The sequence below is a fragment of the Mus musculus genome, chromosome 19, assembly GCF_000001635.26.
Source record: "Mus musculus strain C57BL/6J chromosome 19, GRCm38.p6 C57BL/6J".
Lineage (NCBI taxonomy): Eukaryota > Metazoa > Chordata > Mammalia > Rodentia > Muridae > Mus > Mus musculus.
The window spans coordinates 39,006,549-39,027,346 of NC_000085.6; the positions used below are offsets into that span (position 1 = coordinate 39,006,549).

At 41.8% G+C, this 20,798-nt stretch overlaps 1 protein-coding gene across 2 annotated transcripts in view; it reads left to right on the top strand.

Moving 5' to 3' along the window:
* Nucleotides 1-391: 391 nt before the first annotated feature.
* The window catches only part of Cyp2c55 (cytochrome P450, family 2, subfamily c, polypeptide 55), a 35,751-nt gene continuing 15,344 nt past the window's right edge, over nt 392-20,798 (top strand). Inside the window, exons 1-4 of one of the 2 annotated variants that reach the window (XM_006527355.2) lie at nt 392-665; nt 4,472-4,634; nt 5,142-5,291; nt 12,095-12,255. In XM_006527355.2, coding sequence (XP_006527418.1) covers nt 498-665; nt 4,472-4,634; nt 5,142-5,291; nt 12,095-12,255 — 642 coding nt within the window. In that variant the 5' untranslated portion in view covers nt 392-497. The remainder of the gene's footprint in view (nt 666-4,471; nt 4,635-5,141; nt 5,292-12,094; nt 12,256-20,798) is intronic. The other variant, NM_028089.3, reaches the window with a different exon arrangement.

A 20,798-nucleotide genomic window follows, 5' to 3' on the forward strand; every position in this document is an offset into this window, starting at 1 on the left:
AGAGAGAGAGAGAGAGAGAGAGAGAGAGAGAGAGAGAGGTGGAATCGAGAAAGACACCAAAAGTCGATCTCTAGCCTCCACAGACACATGCGTATGAACTCAAATGCATGCACACCAAGATGCACACATGAACACATATTTATTTCACTGCAGCTTAATTCAGGCTTCAAGATGTAACTGGAACTATGAAGGTATTGAAATCTGCCCTACTCCACATTAAAAACAAGCACAACAATAACAATAAAAGACTCATAACAATATCTGGGTTAAGTCCAACTCCAGACTAGCTCACCATGGTTGGTAAAATCTCCTCCCAGGAGATTGAAAAGAGCAGCTTCTTTTCATGTTTGCTGCAGGCCAGAGTCCATTCAGAAGATAAAACTGCACATAACTGATTGGTCACTTAGGTCTCAGAAGCACTGTTAAGTTGGCAGCTAGCATTATAAAAGCCCTGGGCTGCAAGCTCACAGGAGTCTCCCTGAGAAGAGAAAGCTGCCATGGATCCAGTCCTGGTCCTGGTGCTCACTCTCTCCTGTCTGCTTCTCCTCTCCCTCTGGAGACAAAACTCTGGGAGAGGGAAGCTCCCTCCTGGCCCCACCCCTTTCCCAATTATTGGAAACATCCTTCAGATAGATATAAAGAACATCAGCAAATCCTTCAACTATGTAAGTATCCTTCTTGCTATATAGTGGTTGAAAAGTAAGAATTATTCTCTGCTGTTAAATAAGTACATTTCTGGGGTTAAACTATATCATCATATGGCAAATGTGCACTGTGGATTTTCACATTTGGTTTCTCATTGTAGAAATGATTAAGAGAGATAACATATTTGTCCAGGATAATCATTTTTACACTGTAAGGTAAAATCCATATAGCAGAGAGAACAGTGACTCTTTCACTGTTTCATGATTCTTAGCTGCAATTTTTGCATAAGATAAAAAGTATTGGAATTATTTTTAGTATTTACTGGAGACATCATCTACGTACATGTTGCGTATTATCTTTAGGTTAGCTAACCAAAATAATTACATTTCTTCAAGGAAACAAGTTATGTCTGATATCAAGGAGTCCGAGTCAACATAAACTTATGTGAAAGAAAGAGAACTAGTAAGGTCCAGTGGGGCCTCAGTGTTTCTGTGCAAAGCTGCTGCCAGAGCTGTGGATGAGCAGCATGTAAGAGATTGTCCTGGCTGAGATGAAAGGATGGACCATGTAGAGACTGCCATATCCAGGGATCCACCCCATAATCAGCATCCAAACGCTGACACCATTGCATACACTAGCAAGATTTTATCGAAAGGACCCAGATGTAGCTGTCTCTTGTGAGACTATGCCGGGGCCTAGCAAACACAGAAGTGGATGCTCACAGTCAGCTAATGGATGGATCACAGGGCTCCCAATGGAGGAGCTAGAGAAAGAACCCAAGGAGCTAAAGGGATCTGCAACCCTATAGGTGGAACAACATTATGAACTAACCAGTGCCCCGGAGCTCTTGACTCTAGCTGCATATGTATCAAAAGATGGCCTAGTCGGCCATGACTGGAAAGAGAGGCCCATTGGACACGCAAATTTTATATGCCCCAGTACAGGGGAGCGCCAGGGCCAAAAAGGGGGAGTGGGTGGGTAGGGGAGTGGGGGTGGGTGGGTATGGGGGACTTTTGGTATAGCATTGGAAATGTAAATGAGTTAAATACCTAATAAAAAATGGAAAAAATAAATAAATAAATAAATAGAACACTGAAAATTCAAAAAAAAAAAAAAAAAAAGAGAGAGATTGTCCTGTGGGATGCTGCATGTGCTGTTCTGCCTGCTGCCTGTTCTTTAGTCACTTATATCAGGATTGCAGACAGCCTGGCATCACACTCAACTAGAGAGAGATTTCTCTGATTTTAGTAATATGACAATATTTTAAAATTAATTAATTAATTAACATCCCAAATGCTACCCTGTTCTCGGTCCCTGATGACAGAATTCCTCCCCCATGCTCCCTCCCATTTACTTCTGAAAGGGTGCCCCCCACCCCCAGGTATACCCTCACCCTGGTGCGTCCTCTCCCATGGTGGCCAGACAAGGCAGCCCTGTGCTACATATGTGCCTGGGCCACTGACTGGTATATGCTCTTTGGTTGGTGTCTCAGTCTCTGGGAGCTTCCAGGGGTCCAGGTTAGTTGACACTGTTGGTCTTCCTGTGCGGTTGCCATCTCCTTCAGGACCTTCAATCGTTCCCTTAGCTCGTCCATAGGGGTCTCTGACCTCAATCCAATGCTTGGCTGTAAGTACTTGCATCTGTCTCAGTCAGCTGCTAGGAGAGACTCTCAAGTTATATTAGGCACCTGTCAGCAAGCACAACATAGTATCACTAATAGTGTCAGAGATTGATGCCTGTTCATAGGATGGGTCTCATGTTGGGTCAGTCTCTGTTTGGCCATTTCGTCAGTCTCTGCTGCATTTTTTTGTCCCTGCATTTCTTTTAGATAGGACCAATTCTGAGTCAAAAATTTTGAAGGTGGGTTGGTGTCCCCATTCCTCCACTGGGGGTCCTGTCTGTTTCCTGGAGGTGATTGTCCCACTGTTGGGCATTTCAGCTAAGGTCACCCACATTGACTCCTGGCAGCTTCCTAGGGAGAGTTTTCAAATGATAAGTTTTCAGTACTTATCATAGGGTGACCGAGTGACCCTGTGAGAAGAGCTCAGCAGAATCCTGAAGCAAAGTCCTTCAGAGTTAAGTATTTGTTTCAGTGTGGACACAGGGGACTGGTTTGTGCTAGTCTGCTAGCTTGAAGTCGAACAGCTTCTGAGGGGGAAGTGAGCATGATTATAGGAAAGCAGAAAAAAGATTCAAAGTTAAGATTTAGAATTGGAAGGGCTGCAGCTCAATATCCCACCAGCCTTGAGGCAAGTTTGTTTTCCTTAGCCTTTGTATACTTCACAGTACCATGGGAAACATAGCCACAAGCTAACAGAAATAATTGCTGAAATATAAGATATCTGTCCCCATCCAAAAGACTCCCTATTCCTTCCACCAAGGTCAATACAATAGAATTTTCAGCTTCTCACTGTGAGCCTTAAATATTCCTGCTGTTATCATTCTATTCCTTATCAGGTCAGAAAATCTGTAGGGTTGTGAGCCCAAGTCCACTCCACCCTTGGGCATAGTTGCTTGGGGAGGCCCATGCTACCTTCAGGCTGTAGGGAAGCACTGAGATACCACTCTGGGGGTGGGAACTCTGGGGGTGGGAAAGTGCAGTCTGAGGCATGGGAAAGCTGGAGCTGGTTTGGGGGTCCCGGGCCTGCTATGGCTGGGGCTGTGGGGTTCTCAGGCTCTTGGACATCCAGGCACCACTGAGAGTTGCAGAAGAACAGAGAACAGAGTTGGGGGTTCATAGGCTGCATCTAGCCTGGGGTCGGGATGGGGTGAGGAGAGTTATGAGAACCTCTGGCTGGTCCCAGCAGCGATAGTTCTTGGCTGTATGGCGATCATGGCTGGGAGTGCAGATTGGTCTTCTAGGGGAGACTAACTGAGGCTCTATAGGTGAAGACATTCTCCATGGCTCCGCACAATGGATCTCAATGAAAAGAGACAGTCTTGGTAGATAATGAGTGCATAAAACCATACCCCACTTCTCAGGGTGGGCCTGAGATCAAAATACCTTTTGCAGGGAGGATTGTCTGGGAAGAGAAGCTTTGGCAATGCCTGGGCATCTAGGTACTGCATTAGCACGAAGAACTCTGTTTTGAGCCTACTTGACTGTGGTCATGGCTCTTTTCCTTTTGTGTTGGTCTGAGATGTTAGGGATGCCTCATCTACATATGGAAGGGCTTAGGGTACTGCCCTTACATGGCTAATAGTCACAAATCTATGGGTGGCTGTTGATACATGAGTTGGGCCTTGTGCTGGGAACCGGTGAAGCTCCTACCATCCCGTCAGGGTCTCTAGTGATGCAAGCCTTTAGCTTCAGCTTACCAGACTTCCTCCTCTCATGATCCACCACTCTGTAGAAATCTGCCAACAGACCCTGATCCACTTTGACTCTGCCTAGCAGGTGGAGTTTTCTGTTTTCTTTTTTTCTTTTTCTCTCTCTGCTTCAGAGAAGTGACAAAAGGCTTCCCACACTGGTTCGTTGCCCAAGTATCAGAGATTCACTGAAAAGGGTTTCAAATCTGAGTGTTGAATTTTTACCCACGGAAAAGTTAAATGAATTTGAGATTCTTCATCCTCAGTGTCTTTATCTGTAAGTTTACAGATTAACTTCCTTCAAAGTGTCACAGTTCGGACAATTTGCACATTGGTTTGTCTGGAAATCTACTGGTAAACAAGATACATGCTGCATATGAAAGTTATAGCAAACAGCTTTTTATGTATCGAATCTAAATTTGAAGTTGTGATTGGCAGACTACAGATGTGGACAGTAAGATGCTCATATCAGCCTAGAATCTTCTTCTGTTACTTATAATTTCTTTCTTATTTGCAGTTCTCAAAAGTCTATGGCCCCGTGTTCACTCTGTACTTTGGTTCAAAGCCTACTGTGGTGGTACATGGATATGAAGCAGTAAAGGAAGCTCTGGATGACCTTGGAGAGGAGTTTTCTGGGAGGGGTAGTTTTCAAATTTTTGAAAGAATAAATAATGATCTGGGTAAGTGTGCATGTATGCACATGCATGTTTATGCATGTGTATGCTGAGCATGGATCATAGGGACTAGACAGGAAAATCTCCTTAGGCAGTGTCTTAGGGTTTTATTGCTGTGAACAGACACCATGACCAAGGTAACTCATAAGGATGCCATTCAGTTGGGGCTGTCTTACAGGTTCAGAGGTTCAGTCCATTATCATCACGATAGGAGCAAGGGGGTGTCCAAGTAGGCATGGTGCAGGAGCAGCTGAGAGTTTTCCCTCTTCATTTGAAGGCCATTAGAAAAAGACTGACTTCCAGGCAGCTATAACAAGGGTCTTAAAGCCCACACTCACAGTAACACATTTCCTCCAACAAGGCCACACCTACTCCAGCAATACCCCAAATAGTGCCACTCCCAGGACCAAGCATATTCAAACCACCACCGGCAGGGAGCCAAGTGGCAGTCAGGGTCCTGTTCCCTCCATTGTCTGGGTTCTCCTTTCTAGTTTCTGTTTCCTGTTCTGGTAGGGGTGATTTTCAGCAATGGAACAAAATGGAAGGAGCTTCGGCGCTTCTCAATCATGACCTTGAGGAGTTTTGGGATGGGGAAGAGGAGCATCGAGGATCGCATTCAAGAGGAAGCATCCTGTCTTGTGGAAGAGCTAAGAAAAGCAAATGGTGGGTACCTGTTTGCCTGGCTCTACCTCTACATGCCCTTTTCAACACTGCAGTGGTAGTCAGCTATTTCTGGGTAGTGGTTGTTAGCTCTCATGCTAGTGCCCAAGGACAGAGCTTTGCTTGTCCGTCCTCACGTCTGTACGTGCTGATTGTGCACACAGTGTGACTATATAATAGTCATATTATCCCATTCTGACCCAGTTGCTTTCAGAACAGAACATCATGAAGATAGAAAGTGTTAAGCCACTTTTTGGAATGGGAACAGAGAGGGGTAAGATGTAGCTACTAGAATTTCCTGGTATCATGGCAGATCCACAGATTCACCACTGGAGGAATCAGATTTTAATAAGGCTACAAGATTAGGTTTTAGTTGTTGCACCCAGAGATTGAGTTACCACTGTTTCTGAACTGAGTTTGTGTTGCATTTGTGTGTGGCTTGTCTGGGTTTGAGAGAAAGATATGGCAGCAAAGCATGGGTTTGCCAGATGTGCACCACAAAGGCTGTGGGGGACTTGAAGCATGGGGTTGGCGTGGTAGTGACCTGCCAGTGGGAATCTATCGAGCTTGGTGGAGAAATTATGGAGTTCTGAGTCAGAATTTCCACTAGATAAAAACAGGTTGGCCATTGCCTGCCAGTGCATGGCCAGCCAGGCCACCGGGGCAGAGGCACAAGCGCAGGTTGTGCAGTTCTAACTTTTAAAAAATATTTCCCACAACAGGTGGTGCCCAACATGAGGATGGGCACGAATCCATTAGAAATTTAAGATTATTAGCCTGAGAATTACAGTCTTATTTTATTTTATTTTATTTTTTTGCTGGATGATTGGCTGGGTGGTGCTAAAAAACGAGTTATGTGACTCAAATGCGAGGAAAGTTTAAACAAAGACACTGCTAATATTTCTGAGGTCCCCTGCTGTGAGAAAGTACAAACTGCTCTGAGAGAGAAAAAGGATGAAGTTGGCTGCTCTAGGCAGAGAGCCGAACCATAAGATGGTATAAGATTACTTTACTTGCCTCGCAGGAAACTCATATTCTGTCTAACATGGTCTACACGGGAATCTTGAGTGTCTTTTCCTACTTGGCAAGACAGGAAAGGCCTAGTATTGGCACATACAGTATTTTATTTTACCTCATTTGTTTTGTATTGTTTTAATTTAGTCACTGACTCCAGAGTCGAGAGTGCAGTGATAATCACTGCCGGCTTTGAACAGGTATTAGTTACCAATGTCTGTGGCTCCAGATATAGAGAGATCAACGGACAGATATTATACAGGTATTATTAAAATATGTCTGTGGCTCTGGGCCGAGAGCCAAATGGAAAGGTGGGTATAGACTGTTTAACCAGCCACAGGAAACTCATATTCTACTAGTGTAGTTTACATGGGAGTCTTGAGTATCTTTTCCTGCTTGGCAAGATAGGAAAGGCCTAAGTATAGGCACATACAGTATCTTAATTTATCCTGTCCCGTGGGACTCAGTTATTCGTGGGTGCGAGGGGGACTGCAAACCTGGGAGAAAATGGGGTGGGAGAGAAAGAAGAGCCGAAGACCAAGTAGATTGTTCCTCTCAAGGTTTCCATTTATTAGGCTGAGACGCCGGGTTTTAAAGCATACATCAAGGGGAATAGAGAGGGGTTGAGGGGGAATTAACAAAGAACAAAGAAGTAGGCATCTGCTGACATGAGGGCCGAAGTCAGGCTGTGGGCACTCTGCGTCTTATCTCCAGAACATAGATCCTCCTTAACAGCCTTGGGTATTAGGCCAGGCTCAGCACGTAACTCATGTCCTTGGATGTCATAGGAGTCAGGAAGAGATAAGGAAGAGGGGACTATAATTCAGCTTTTACAGCCTCAGGTGCCAGGAAGGGAACAGGGAGAAGGGAGTGACGACCAGCTCCTAGCACAAGGCCATTTGGCTTGTCAAGGTGGGAGATTGTGAAGGGCTCGCTTTCTCACGGTATGGTCTCCAACATTAATTTACATCATTTGTTTTAGATTGTTTTGATTTTCAAAATGGGTGTGATGTTGAGTTTTGTGGTTATATAATTCCTCTGGTATAGAGGTCAGAATAAAGGTTTTTCTGGTTAATGGCTCAAGGATATGCTGATTTGGGAGAAAGGGTTTGTCTTTGTGATTTTAGAAAAGGTGATTAAGGTCTATACACCTTCTAGAGTAAAATGAATAAGATTTAATAGCAGGAGACCCACAGAGAACTAGAATCTAAAGAATCAAACAAAAGGATTATCTTGATGATCCTAAAATTTTGTTTTGAGATTTGCATTTTACAGAATATACAGCCTTGGTGAGTTTCTTGTCAGACATTCTGAACTCACCTGCTTGAACTCCTGATGTCTTGAACTTTCAGCTGGATCTAGTCAGGACGCAGACATCAGAGACTAATACAATCGTTGGTGTGGCCTTCTTAAGGCCAGCCAACTCCTCCATTTTCCCTACCCTCCCCCCTCAAAATACCTTATCATCCATATTCAGCTTGAAGAAGTTATGAAGAGTTGTCAACCCAGTTCCCTGGGCTTCGGGGCTGGAGAGGGTTATTAGTAGGTTGTCTTTCTAGGGAATGTAGAAATGGTAATATTGGAATAGGGAGGAATAGCTAGAATTGATTGCATAGCCATAATCTCTTTTGGTAGAAATCTCTTTAATTGTTACTAAGCTGAAGTCATAATTTCTTAAATAGCACATAATTCATTTTGATGCAAAATCAAGGGTTTCATTGGTATAAATTTATTCTATTGATACAAAATTTTGTAAGTAAAGGGATTAAACCCAGTCCTTCTATACTTGTTATTTTAATCTGATCTGAGATGTTTAAGCCTGTGAGTTTAGAGCCAAATAGCAAAATTCATGGCTCTGAGTTTATTGTCAGGGTGTTTTCAAGATTTCTAAATAGAAAGAGCTAAGAGTAGTTATCAGACAATAGTCCAGATTACTTTACATAGATACTTGGTTTTCAAAAATGTCAGAAATCCACATAATGTGACATTTAATGTTATTTATTCACTTGTTGTTGAGACTAGTCTGCTCTTGACAGCTTTCCTTTTTTTGGATTCAAAGAAGAAATTGAGCATCAATGGAGTTGCTTCAGTCGTGGCAAGACAGCCACTAGGCAAAAATTTCCTCTTTTTATCTACAGACATAATACTGTCCAAAGAAAGGACACAATTACAGGTTTAGGACAGCTTGATTCTGACAAGACAGAGTAGGCTAGTCCTTAATACCTTGTTTCTCTAGGTCTGTCAGATGATACTGGCCAGAAGGCTGAAGACCGATGCTCCAACGTTTTGAAGTAAGGGACTGTCCAGGTGATCAGCAGTTTCTATAAACTGGTTAACTTTTGGAAGCTGTGTTAGGCTTCCTATATATTCTCAGTTAATATCACTCATTCTTGGATTTCTGATGGGGTTGAAAAACTACTTATAGTTTCAACCCAGGCTATTTACTTTGAGAGAATAGATTTGAGAGGATGATTTTCAGAAGGCATACTATCTAAAGTTAGGACAAAAGTCAAGATAGAATCATAAGTCTTTTAATTTATAATAGAAGACAATGTTCTATCTTAATGACATAAATGATGAACTGGGTGTTAGGTCTATCTTATACTTTATAGATTACAATATGGTAATAGTTGTGCTCTAGATTTGAGAGAAAGATTTTGTTATTTATTAGAACAGAAAGGGAGAAGTATTGTGGACGGGCCTGGTGCTGTTCTTGTGAGCCAATCGCCTAATGAATAAAGGAGCCAATCACTGGGCAAGTAGGCGGGACTTCTGGTTTGCTTGGAAGAAGAGAGGAAGCAGGAGAGTTAGCTCCTGTTTGGAATGGTGACAGAGAAGGGTAAGATGTAGCTGCTAGTTTCCTGGTATTATGGCGGATCCGTAAGGATTTGTCACTGAAGGAATCTGATTTTAATAAAGCTTACAAGATTAGGTTTTAGTTGTTGTGCCCAGAAATTGAATTGCCATTGTTTCTGAACAACAACAAAAATGTGTTAAGCCTCATTAAAAATTCATGCAGGGTAACATTTTCCTGTAGTGTCATAGTGACTTTATTATTTAGAATATTTCCTTGGACACTATTTGTCAACTGTACATAATATGATTGAGCTCATCATATTTTCATGGAAGATGAGAAAGTGACATGTTTTGTCATTAAGGTATTCTATATCTGTTTGGTCAGTTTTAGTGACACATGTTTGCTTCAAGACCCATGCCTGCAACTTCTGCCAGTAATGATGCTTATCATATTTTTATTTTCTTTTGTGTTTACCCTGTAAACAAAGGGCTGTTTAAAAGCTGTCAGGTGGTTACTTGGTATTAATAACTACTTGCTATGGCTTTTCATATCTCTTGAGTAAATATGTACTATGATGAATTCTGCTACTATTTAATATGTATGGCATTATTTATTTACTGTATTTCAACTACTATTAACTCTACCCTATCTTCTGCTAATTGTAAATTAGCTTTCAGTCTATTTGTAATTTGCCTATTAGCCATGTTTTAGTTTTCTCTAAACTCTTTCTGATTCACAGATGTCTTCCAGATCTTGGGAGGGGCCTCTCCACCCAGGTTTAGCTATTTCCTAGACATAGAAAGCATGCCTTTGATTTTTCAGCCAGTTCTTCCTACCAAATGTTTTCTTTACCAAATTCACACATGGCAGTCCTGTGTTTTCTTTGCTCCAGGTCACATGGCAGCAAGCAAGGTGTGGGATCTCTAAGAGCATCCAGATTCCACTGACATTACTCTCAATAAAGTTCACCCAGTGTTTCTTCTCTGCCTCATGCCTTCCTCCTGTGCAAGACTTAATATGGCTTCCTGACCTCTCCTTTCTCCTGTCTGCAAGCCAACCCTGATGTTCTCCCCGAGTGTCTATGTGGAACTGTGTGTCTCCTCTTGGGCTTTGTAACCACCAGTCTTTCCCATGATTCTCATCTGATGTGCTGCCCTTTACATATCTAGATAAAAAGGAAGTTCTGGGTGCATTTTAAAACACTGAATTTTTGGCTTGGAACATTTATTATAATTATTGTCAAAGTGAATTTGATTTTCAGCTTGGGTTCCAAGTTACCCCACGTTTAATTATCTTCCCTAAATGTAAGGAGAAATTAGAAATCTAATGAAATTTTGATATTTATTTATTTTCAATTTTACTTTATGTCAATGGGTATCTTGCCTGCACACACACACACACACACACACACACACACACACACACACACACACACACACACACATATATACACACACATTTGTAGTTGTCAAGAGACAATGACATTTGCAAGCTATACAGGGCACACACTTTTTACTCATTACATAATTTTAGTTTATTATATCTATGATATGAATTTGGGGACTTATTTAAAAACTGTTTTTGAGACAGCATCTTACTCTGTAACCCAGAATTTGTTCCCGAGCTTGCTATGCTCTCATCCTGAAGGGCATGGAATTCAGATTGTTATACCACACTGTCTGAATCACCACTATCTTATTTAAATATGCCAATGCAAAATTAATATTTCTTCTGCTTTTATTTCTTATGATCAAATTGACTTAAATAACTGTCAAATTAAAAAAAAAGTTGATAGGACAATAACCCAGGATTTCAGTAGAGGGTAGGCTTTATCTAAATAAATGAAATCTATATTCCTGGTGACTAGGGACACAAAATTCTATATTTTTTCTTTTTTTCAATTTGAAATGAAGGAATTAAAAGGCTCCACTTATTAATGTAATCTCTATATTTGTCCCATCTGAATTTTCATTTGAAATTAATTTCACCTTTATTTTAGGTAAACAAATCTATAATAATTGGTGCTTGTGTTTTGTTACCTCCCCTTTTTTAAATTATTAATCTAGGTATTTCTGTTCTTTTAAGTTGGTTCTGATGAATGCTGCATTTCTGGTAATCTTTTCTCCTTTGTAGTCTTCTCTGCTGGCTGTGGTGGACATGACTCCTTCAGATATTCACTGGGCATAAAATATTTCCAGGTTGCTATTTTCTTCCTTAATTGTGTAGCAATCACAAAGAGATGTGAGGTTCTATATTGAAGACATGAATTGTTATGTGTTCTTAAAAGTGGTAATGTGCCAGGCAGTGGTGGCGCATACCTTTAATCCCAGAACTTGGGAGGCAGAGGCAGGTGGATTTCTGAGTTCAAGCCCAGCCTGGTTTACAGAGTGAGTTCCAGGACAGCCAGGGCTACACAGAGAAACCCTGTCTCAGAAAAAAAAAAAGTGGTAATGTGAATATCAGCATCTGTATTGTCAGGTGCTGGCAGAGCCTCTCAGGGAACAGCCATACCCAGTTCCTGTCAGCAAGCGCTTCTTGTCAACAGCAATAAAATAATAATAATAATAATAATAATAATAATAATAATAATAATAAAGCCATCATTAAAAAAATTGGTAATGTATAGCCTGGCAGTGGTGGCCCACACCTTTAGTCCCAATACTTGAGAGGCAGAGGGAGGTGGGTCTCTATGAGTTTGAGGCCAGCCATGTCTACAGAGAGAGTTCCAGGACAGACCAGGCTACACAGAGAACCTTTGTCTCCAAGAAACAACAACAACAAAAGTGATGATGTATTTTCTTAGAACTTAATTTAGAATATGTACACAAAGAGTGATGCTTACACAGGGAGCAACTGTTAAAGGTTTAGCCAATGATTATTAAGCAAGCTGGGACTAAAGAATCAGTGGTATTCTAAATGGAAGCCAATATAGTAATTTCTGAAGACGTTTATATGGATGTTTTAATGGTATTTTAAGCGGTTTTCAATCCTTCAGGTTCACTCTGTGATCCCACATTCATCCTGAGCTGTGCTCCCTCCAATGTGATCTGTTCAGTTATTTTCCACAATCGTTTTGATTATAAAGATGAGAAGTTTCTTAACTTGATGGAGAGACTCAATGAAAACTTTAAAATCTTGAACTCCCCATGGATGCAGGTGAGTCAAAGATATTCTCTTCACAAGGAATCGTGTACAGTTATTTCTCTATCAAATTTAAAGTTCTTAATATACATATTTTTATCTACTAATTATTTTTGTTTACATTTCAAATGTTATTCTCCCTTCCTGGCCTCCCCTTCACAACCCCCCTTCTCCTCCCCTTTGCCTCTATGAGGGTGTTCTCCCACCTACCCACCCTCTCCCACTCCACTTCTCTAACATCCCCCTATGCTGGGGCATCAAACCTGTACAGGACCAAGGGCTCCCCTCCCATTGATGTCAGACAAGGCCATTCTCTGCTTCCTCTGTATCTGGAGCCATGGATCCCTCCCTGTACACTCCTCGGTTGATGGTCTAGCCCCTGGTATCACTGAGGGGTCCAGACAGCTGATGGTTTTCTTCCTATGGGGTTTCAATCACCCTCAGCTCCTCCAGTCTTTCATGCTTCTCCCTGACCAGGGTCCCTGAGCTCAGTTTGATGGTTGGTTTCAAGCATCCACATTTGTATTGGTCAGTTGCTGGCTAAACCTTCCAAGGAGCAGCCACACTAGGTTCCTGTCATCAAGTGCTTCTTGGCAACAGCAACAGTTGGTGTCTGCAGATAGGATGGACCCCCAGGTGGGGCAGTCCCCAGATGGCCCTACTTTAAGTCTCTGCTCCATTTTTGGTCCCTGTTCTTCTTCTTTTTATTTTTTATTTTTTATTTTTATTAGGTATTTTCCTCATTTACATTTTGTCCCTGTTCTTCTTTTGGACAGGGATATTTCTGGGTTAAAAACTTTGAGATGAATGTGTGGCCCCATCCCTTGACCAGGGACTGTGCCTATCTATTGGAGGTGGTCTATACAGGTTCTATGTCCCCTTCTCTGCTAAAATCATTCCCATTGGGTCCAGGGAGCCTCTCATTTACTGGTGTCTGGGACCCTCCAGTGGTTATCCCCAGTTCCTCATCTGCCATGCTACCTATTTTTATTCGATTTCCTGATCCTCTGAACCTTTCTCCTGTCCTCTCCAGTACCTGATACGGCCCCCTTATTTCCTTCTGCTCCTCCTCTCTCCTTCCCAAGTCCCCCCTTCCTCCACCTCCCTCAATCATCCTATTTCCCCCTCAATGCAGAACTGAAGCACCATATTTGGGCTTTCCTTCCTCCTAAGCTCCATATGGTCTGTGGGTTGTATCAAGGGGATTGTGAATTTTTGGGCTAATATCCACTTACAACTGAGTACATGTCATATATGTTATTTTGTGTGGGGGTTACTTCACTCAGGATGATAGTTTCTAGTTCCATCCACTTGCCTGTGACGTTCATGAAGTCACTGTTTTCAATAGCTGAGTAGTACTCCATTGTGTACATGTACCACATTTTCTGTATCCATTCCTCTGTTGAGGGATATTTGGATTCTTTCCAACTTCTGACTGCTATGAACATAGTGAAGCATGTGTCTTTGTTATATGTTGGAGCATCTTTTGGGTATATGCCTAGGAGTGGTATAGCTCGGTCTTCAGGTAGAACTATTTCCAATTTTCTGAGGAACCACCAGACTGATTTCCAGAGTGCTTGTACCAGCTTGTAATACCAATAGCAATGGAGGAATGTTCCTCTTTCTCCACATCCTTGCCAGCATCTGCTGTCACCTGAGTTTTTGATCTTAGCCATTCTGAATGGTGTGAGGTGGAATCTCAGGGTTGTTTTGATTTGCATTTCCCTGATGACTAAGGATGTTGAAAATTTCTTTAGGTGCTTCTCAGTCATTCAAGATTCCTCAGTTGAGAATTCTCTCTTTAGTCCTGTACCCCATTTTTAATAGGGTTATTTGGTTCTCTGGAGTCTAACTTCTTGAGTTTTTGTATATTTGGAATATTAGCCCCTTATCGGATGTAGGGTTGGTAAAGATATTTTCCCAATCTGTGGGTTGCTATTTTGTCATATTGACAGTGTCCTTTGCCTTATTGAAGCTTTCCAATTTTATGTGGTCCCATTTGTTGATTGTTGATCTTAGAGCATAAGCCATTGGTGTTCTGTTCAGGAAGTTTCCCCTGTGCCCCTTTGTTCAAGGCTCTTCCCCACTTTCTTTTCTATTAGATTCAGTGTATCTGGTTTTATATTGAGGTCCTTGATCCACTTGGACTTGAGCTTTGTACAAAGATAAGAATGGCTCAATTTGCATTCTTCTACATGCTGACTGCCAGTTGAATCAGCACCGTTTGTTGAAAATGCTGTCTTTTGGTAGGATGGCCATTTTTACTGTATTAATCCTGCCAATCCATGAGTTAGGTGCTTTTTGCTTTTTGTATTTTCCTTGACCGTTATGTCGATATCTTCTATAATATGTTCTATACCTGAGATTCTCTCTTCTATCCTTTGTATTCTGTTGCTGATGCTTGCATATGTGACTCCTGTTCCCTAGGCTTTCTATCTCCAGGGTTGTCTCCCATTGTGTTTTCTTTAATGTGTCTATTTCCATTTTTAGATCCTGGACAGTTCTGTTTAATTCCTTCACCTATTTTATTGTGTTTTCCTGTATGTCTTTAAGGGATTTATGTGTATTCTCTTCAAGGGCTTCTACTTGTTTACCTGTGTTCTTCTGTATTTCTTTCAATGAGTTATTTATGTCCTTCTTCATGAGATGAAAATTTAGATCTGAATCTTGCTTTATAGGTGGGTTAGGGTATCCAGGGTTTTCTGTGATGGGAGAACTGGGTTCTGATGTTGCCAAGTAGTATTGGTTTCTATTGCTTATGTTCTTGCCTCTCAACATCTGGTTATCTCTGATGTTAACTGGCCTTGATTTCTCTGGCTGGAACTTGTCCCAATTGTGATACTGTGATCCTTTGATCCTGGGTGTGTTAGAACCCCTGGGGGGTTAACTGCTACTGGGGTGTGGGCTGAATGTGTTGGGATCCAGGGCAGAGTCTCTGCTCTAGTTACAGGTGCAAAGTAGAAGGAGCACAGGTCTCTGGCTGGGTGGGGTATCTGAGTCTCAGGGTCTCTGGGGTTTCATTTAAGCTGGGTATTGGGGTGGGGTTTGAGGGTCTTACCTGTGATCCCAGATGTGTCAGAATACCTGGGGAGTTGATCTGCAACTGGGGTGTTGGTTGAATGGGTTTGGATCCAGAGCTGAGGCTCTGCTCTAGCACAGGTGCAAACTGGAAGGAATGTTTGTTTTCTTTTCACATAGATGTTCTACTTGCATTCTTTTCTGTGTACCACATGCTTGTCTTGTGCCCACAGAGGCCAGAAGAGGGCATCTAGACCCCTCAAACTGGTGTTATATATAGTTATGAGCCACCACGTGGGTGCAAGGAATCCAACCATGTTACTCTGGAAGAACAGCAACAGTGTTCTTAACCTCTGAGCCACCTGTCCAGCCCCTTTCCTATCATTTTAAACTCCATTCCTCTGTTTTATGGACCCTGCTTCCATATGGTTAGTTGTTGATTATTTCCCAATTTCCCAGAGTTGTGACAAAGTTAAATCTGATGGTTTTCTTCTCTCTCTCTCTCTCTCTCTCTCTCTCTCTCTCTCTCTCTCTTTCTGTCTTTATTTTTTTTTCATGGCAGAATAAAGTGCTAGCCCACAAAACGAGTGCCACCGAGTGCCACCATGGTTCTTTCTAGATCTTGACATGGTGGCATAGATGTCTCAAAAACCTTATTGGAGACTTTGGTGTCAGACCACATGGCAATATTTAAATACAGCGAAAGTCCACTCATTAGGGGTTCTCCCACTGACTTCCTTTTCTGGGTGATACAGTCTGCAAACATGTTCAAGCTCTCAGAGGACATCCAGGCTTCCGTTGAAAGGAGTGTCACTCACAGGCTTGTCTGTCAATCAAGTCAGAAAAATTGTTATCCCTTTATATGGCTGAAATTTCTACTCTGAAAATATTAAGAATGGGTACTTAGGAACAACAATGGGAAGATTGAAGGTGTCATACAATCCCACTCTGCTGCACTGGCATGTCCCAAACTCTGCCTGGAAGATAACTGTGTGGACGCATAGAGATTTTTTAAAAACTATTCTTGTGTATAAAATTTATCTAAAATATTGAGTTGTGTTTCATGATATATTTTTAAAAGCACAATTCTCTATTTGTTCACATAAAATAGACTCTTTAGGAGAAATTTTTATCATGGTATCACTAGTTAAGTCTCTTGCGTTTCTACTACTATTTATTTATTTATAAGTTTCTTGAGAATTTCTTTTCAAGTTTCTACAACAATCACTCCACCTCTTATCAAACATAGATTCTCTTCTAATACAATATAATTTGAATACCCTTTCCTCTCCCTCTACTCCCCCAGTTCCTCCGCACCTCCTCTCTCATCAAGATCTTCTCCATTTTAGTTTCTCATTAGAAAAGAACAGGCTTCTAAGAAGTTACAATAAAGCATAAGAAAATAAAATACAATAAGATAAAGCAAACACCATTATATTGAGGTTGGCCAAGCCAAGCCAAAAGAAAAATAAAGGAGCCTCAACAGAGGGCACAAAAATTAGAGACTCAGTTGTTTAGACATTCAGGAGTCTTATAAAGTACCAAACCAAAAGCTATAGAACATATGCAGAGGACCTGGTGCAGATCTGTATAGGCCCTGTAATTGCGGCTTCAGTTTCTGTGAATTAATATGAGCCTTGCTTAGTTGTTTTAGAGGCCTTGTTCTCCTGGTGACCTTTATCTCTTCTGTCTTTCCTAGTGCTTTTGCCTCCTCTTCCACAGGGTTCTCTGAGCTCTGGGGAGAAAGGGGTTAGATGAAGTCATCTCATGTAGAGCTGTATGTTCTCTGTTCTCTATCTCTCTGCTTAGTGTCTGACTGTGGATCTCTGTATCTGGTTCAATCTGTTGCACAATGAAACCTCATTTTTGAGAATTTCATATAGTATTATATTAATACTATTTCCACTCTTTTCCACTGTAACTTCCTATTACTGATACACACACACACACACACACACACACACACACACACACACACACACTCACATCTATACAAGCCACTGAGTACATTTAGTGTTGCTTATGTGAACATTGTTTAGGACTCCTGGGATGAATGAATCCCCTCCTCTTTGTAGTCGTTGGTTGTCTGTAGCTCTAAAATTTAGTGTAGGGCCTTCTGAGATTTCCCCCATTATGTGGACATGTCAACTGGTGTTGCCGTTGTGCAGTTCTTGTTTAAACTATCATCTTGTTGATATTGCATGTAGACAGCTTCTCTTTCATATGTAAAAGATACCACCTCCCAACAGATATCCTGGTCTGATTCTCACAATATTTTGGCTTTCTCTTCTTTTTTTTTTTTCAATTTTTAAAAATTAGATATTTTCTTTATTTACATCTTAAATGTTATCCCCTTTCCTGGTTTCCCTTCCGAAAATCCCCTTCCCCTTCCCCCTGCTCCCCAACCCACCCACTCCTGCTTCCTGGCCCTGGCATTCCCCTACGCTGGGGCATAGAACCTTCACAGGACCTAGGGCCTCTCCTTTTATTGATGACCAACTATGCCATCCACAGCTACATATGCAGCTAAAGCCATGAGTCCCACCATGTGTTTTCTTTGATTGGTGGTTTAGACCCATGGAGCTCTGTGTGTGGGGGGTTACTGGTTAGTTCATATTGATGTTCCTCTTATGGGGTTGCAAACCCTTTCAGCTCCTTGGGTACTTTCTCCAGCTCCTTCACTGGGGACCCTGTGCTCCGTTCAATGGATGACTGTGAGCAGCCACTTCTGTATTTGCCAGGAGCTGGCAGAGCCTCTCAGGAGACAGCTATATGAGGCTCCTGTCAGCATTGGCTCTCTCTTCTATGTGTTCCTTAATCCTTAGGTGTAAGAGTTGCTTTGCAGATCTTTCCATTGGCATTGGGCACCCCACAATCAATTGTTCTCTGTATTTTGACTAGTTGTGGACTTCTGCAATAGTATCTATATGTTTTAAAAGGAAGTTTCTTTGGTAAGGTATGAGAAATATAGTTTGCTGTGTGTATAGGCTAAGCATTTAGAATGCAGTTATAAGTTATACTGATTTAGGCAAGCAGCAGTAGTTCCTTCTTCTTTAGGGTCTGTAACCTTACCAGCTATTGGTACTTGGGTATATTTACAGTACCACTCAGATTTCCCTCAACTGAGCAGAAGTTAAGTCTTAGTAGACAGTTGTTGGTTACTCCCAAGATGTATATGCCACCATTGCATCATCAGGGCTAGCTTGCTGTTCCAGTCACTGTTGAGGTTTGTAGGTTTTTGCAGCTGCATAAAGACTTAACAACTGCTTTTGTCTCTTGGTAACTTATGTATTATCTTTGAATACAGTGAGAGTTAGTCCTCAGTGAGGAGATTTGCAGGTTGGTTTCAGCTGGATTTGAAAAAATTCTGTGCTGGGCAGCAGTGGCACATGCCTTTAATCCTAGCACTTGGGAGGCAGAGGCAGGTGGATTTCTGAGTTTGAGGCCAGCCTGGTCTACAGAGTGAGTTTCAGGACAGCCAGGGCTACACAGAGAAAACCTGTCTTGGAAAAAAAAAAGAAAAAAAAATCCTGTGTGTCTAAAATGTGTTGCTCTTGGAAGTAGGGTCTTAGCTTCAAGTTCTGGGAGGCAACCAGGGACAATGGCAAAGGCAACAGTCTTTACTGTTTTAAGAGCTTCAAATGCTAACTTGAAGGGAGATTTTTCCATGCCTTTCCCTGGGGTTTTTGTAAGAGTCTATGGTTCTTAAGGGGAGCATTATCATAGTAAATGAAATAGTATAACTCCACATTTGAAGTTTAATATACATTATGTATTTATCCCTCTTCCCACCATCTCCTGTATTACCCTTTCTCCCTAGTTAAAGTCTCCTTCTCTATTTTATACTTCTGGAATTTCATCCTTCATGATTTTTACATCCTTCCAAGTTTTAAAGTCAGGGTTCCATTCTGGAGGTTGAGTAATAGCTGTAAAAATAGCAGGAGTGGCTTTGTGCTCTATAGCACAGTGCCCAAACTTCCATAATCTCTATCCTCAACAATAACATAGTGACTTATAGAAATTCATAAAATCTGAGGGGTTAAAAAATTTAAATCAGAACATGAAGTGATGAGCTTCATTATGATGTGTGTGTGTGCGCAGTGCACATGTGTGTGAGAGATTCTACTTTGTTTGTATTTATTTCCCTCCCTCACTGTCCACACCATCCCTTCTTTTCTCTTGGTGGTTCTCTTTATCCCCCTAACCAGTACTGTCTTCTGATTTTCTCTCATAGGAATTCTCCTTATCTTTCTGCCTTTCCCTTTGCTTCTGCTAATTTTCTTCCTTCTCATTGTCCCCCTTTTACTTTCATTACTTTTATATACAGATCTCCATCTTCATTCATTTTCCTGAAAATGTCATAATTTCTTTATTTTTTATTGGATATTTTATTTTTTTTTACATTTAAAATGTTAGCACCTTTCCTGATTTCCTCTCTGGAAACCCCCTATTTCCTCCCCCTCCTCCTGCTTCTATGAGGGTGCCCCCCCACTCCTGCCTCCCCCAGCCTGGCATTTCCCTACACTGCGTCTTAGAGCCTTCACAGGAGCAAGGGCTTCTTCCATTGATGACAGACAAGGACATCCTCTGCTACATATGTGGCTGGAGCCATGGGTCCCTCCATGTGTACTCTTTGGTTGGTGGTTTAGTCCCTGGGAGCTCTGGGGGGGGGTGTCTGGTTGTTTGATATTGTTGTTCTTCCTGTGGGGTTGCAAACCCCTTCAGTTCCTTCATTCCTTTCTCTAACTCCTCCATTGGGGACCCAGTGCTCAGTCCAATGGATAGCTGTGAGCATCCACCTCTGTATTTGTCAAGCTCTGGCAGAGCCTCTCAGGAGACAGCTATATCAGGCTGCTGACAGTGAGTTCTTCTTGGCATCCACAATAGTGTCTGGGTTTGGTGACTGTATATGGGATGGATCCCAGGTTAGGGCAGTCTCTGAATGGCTTTCCTTCAGTCTCTGCACCACACTTTGCTTCCATGTTTCCTCCCATGAGTATTTTTGCCCCCTTCTAAGAAGGACTGAAACACCCACACTTCGGTCTTCTTTGTCCTTGAGCTTCATGTGGTCTGTGAATTGTATATTGGGTAGTCCGAGCTTTTAGGCTAATAGCCACTTATCAGTGAGTGTATACCATGTGTGTTCTTTGTGACTGAGTTACTTCACTCAGGATATTTCCTAGTTCCATCCATTTGTCTAAGAATTTTATAAATTTATTGTTTTTAATAGCTGAGTAGTACTCCATTGTGTAAATGTACCCCATTTTCTGTATCCATTCCTCTGTTGAGGGGCATCTGGGTTGTTTCTAGATTCTGGCTATTATAAATAAGGCTGCTATGAACATAATGGAGCATGTGTTCTTATTACATGTTGGAGCATCTTCTGGGTATGTGCCCAGGAGTGGTATAGCTGGGTCCTCAGGTAGTACTATGTCCAATTTTCTGAGGAACTGCGAGACTGATTTCCAGAGTGGTTGTACCAGCTTGCAATCCCACCAGCAATGGAGGAGTGTTCCTCTTTCTCCACATCCTCTTTATTT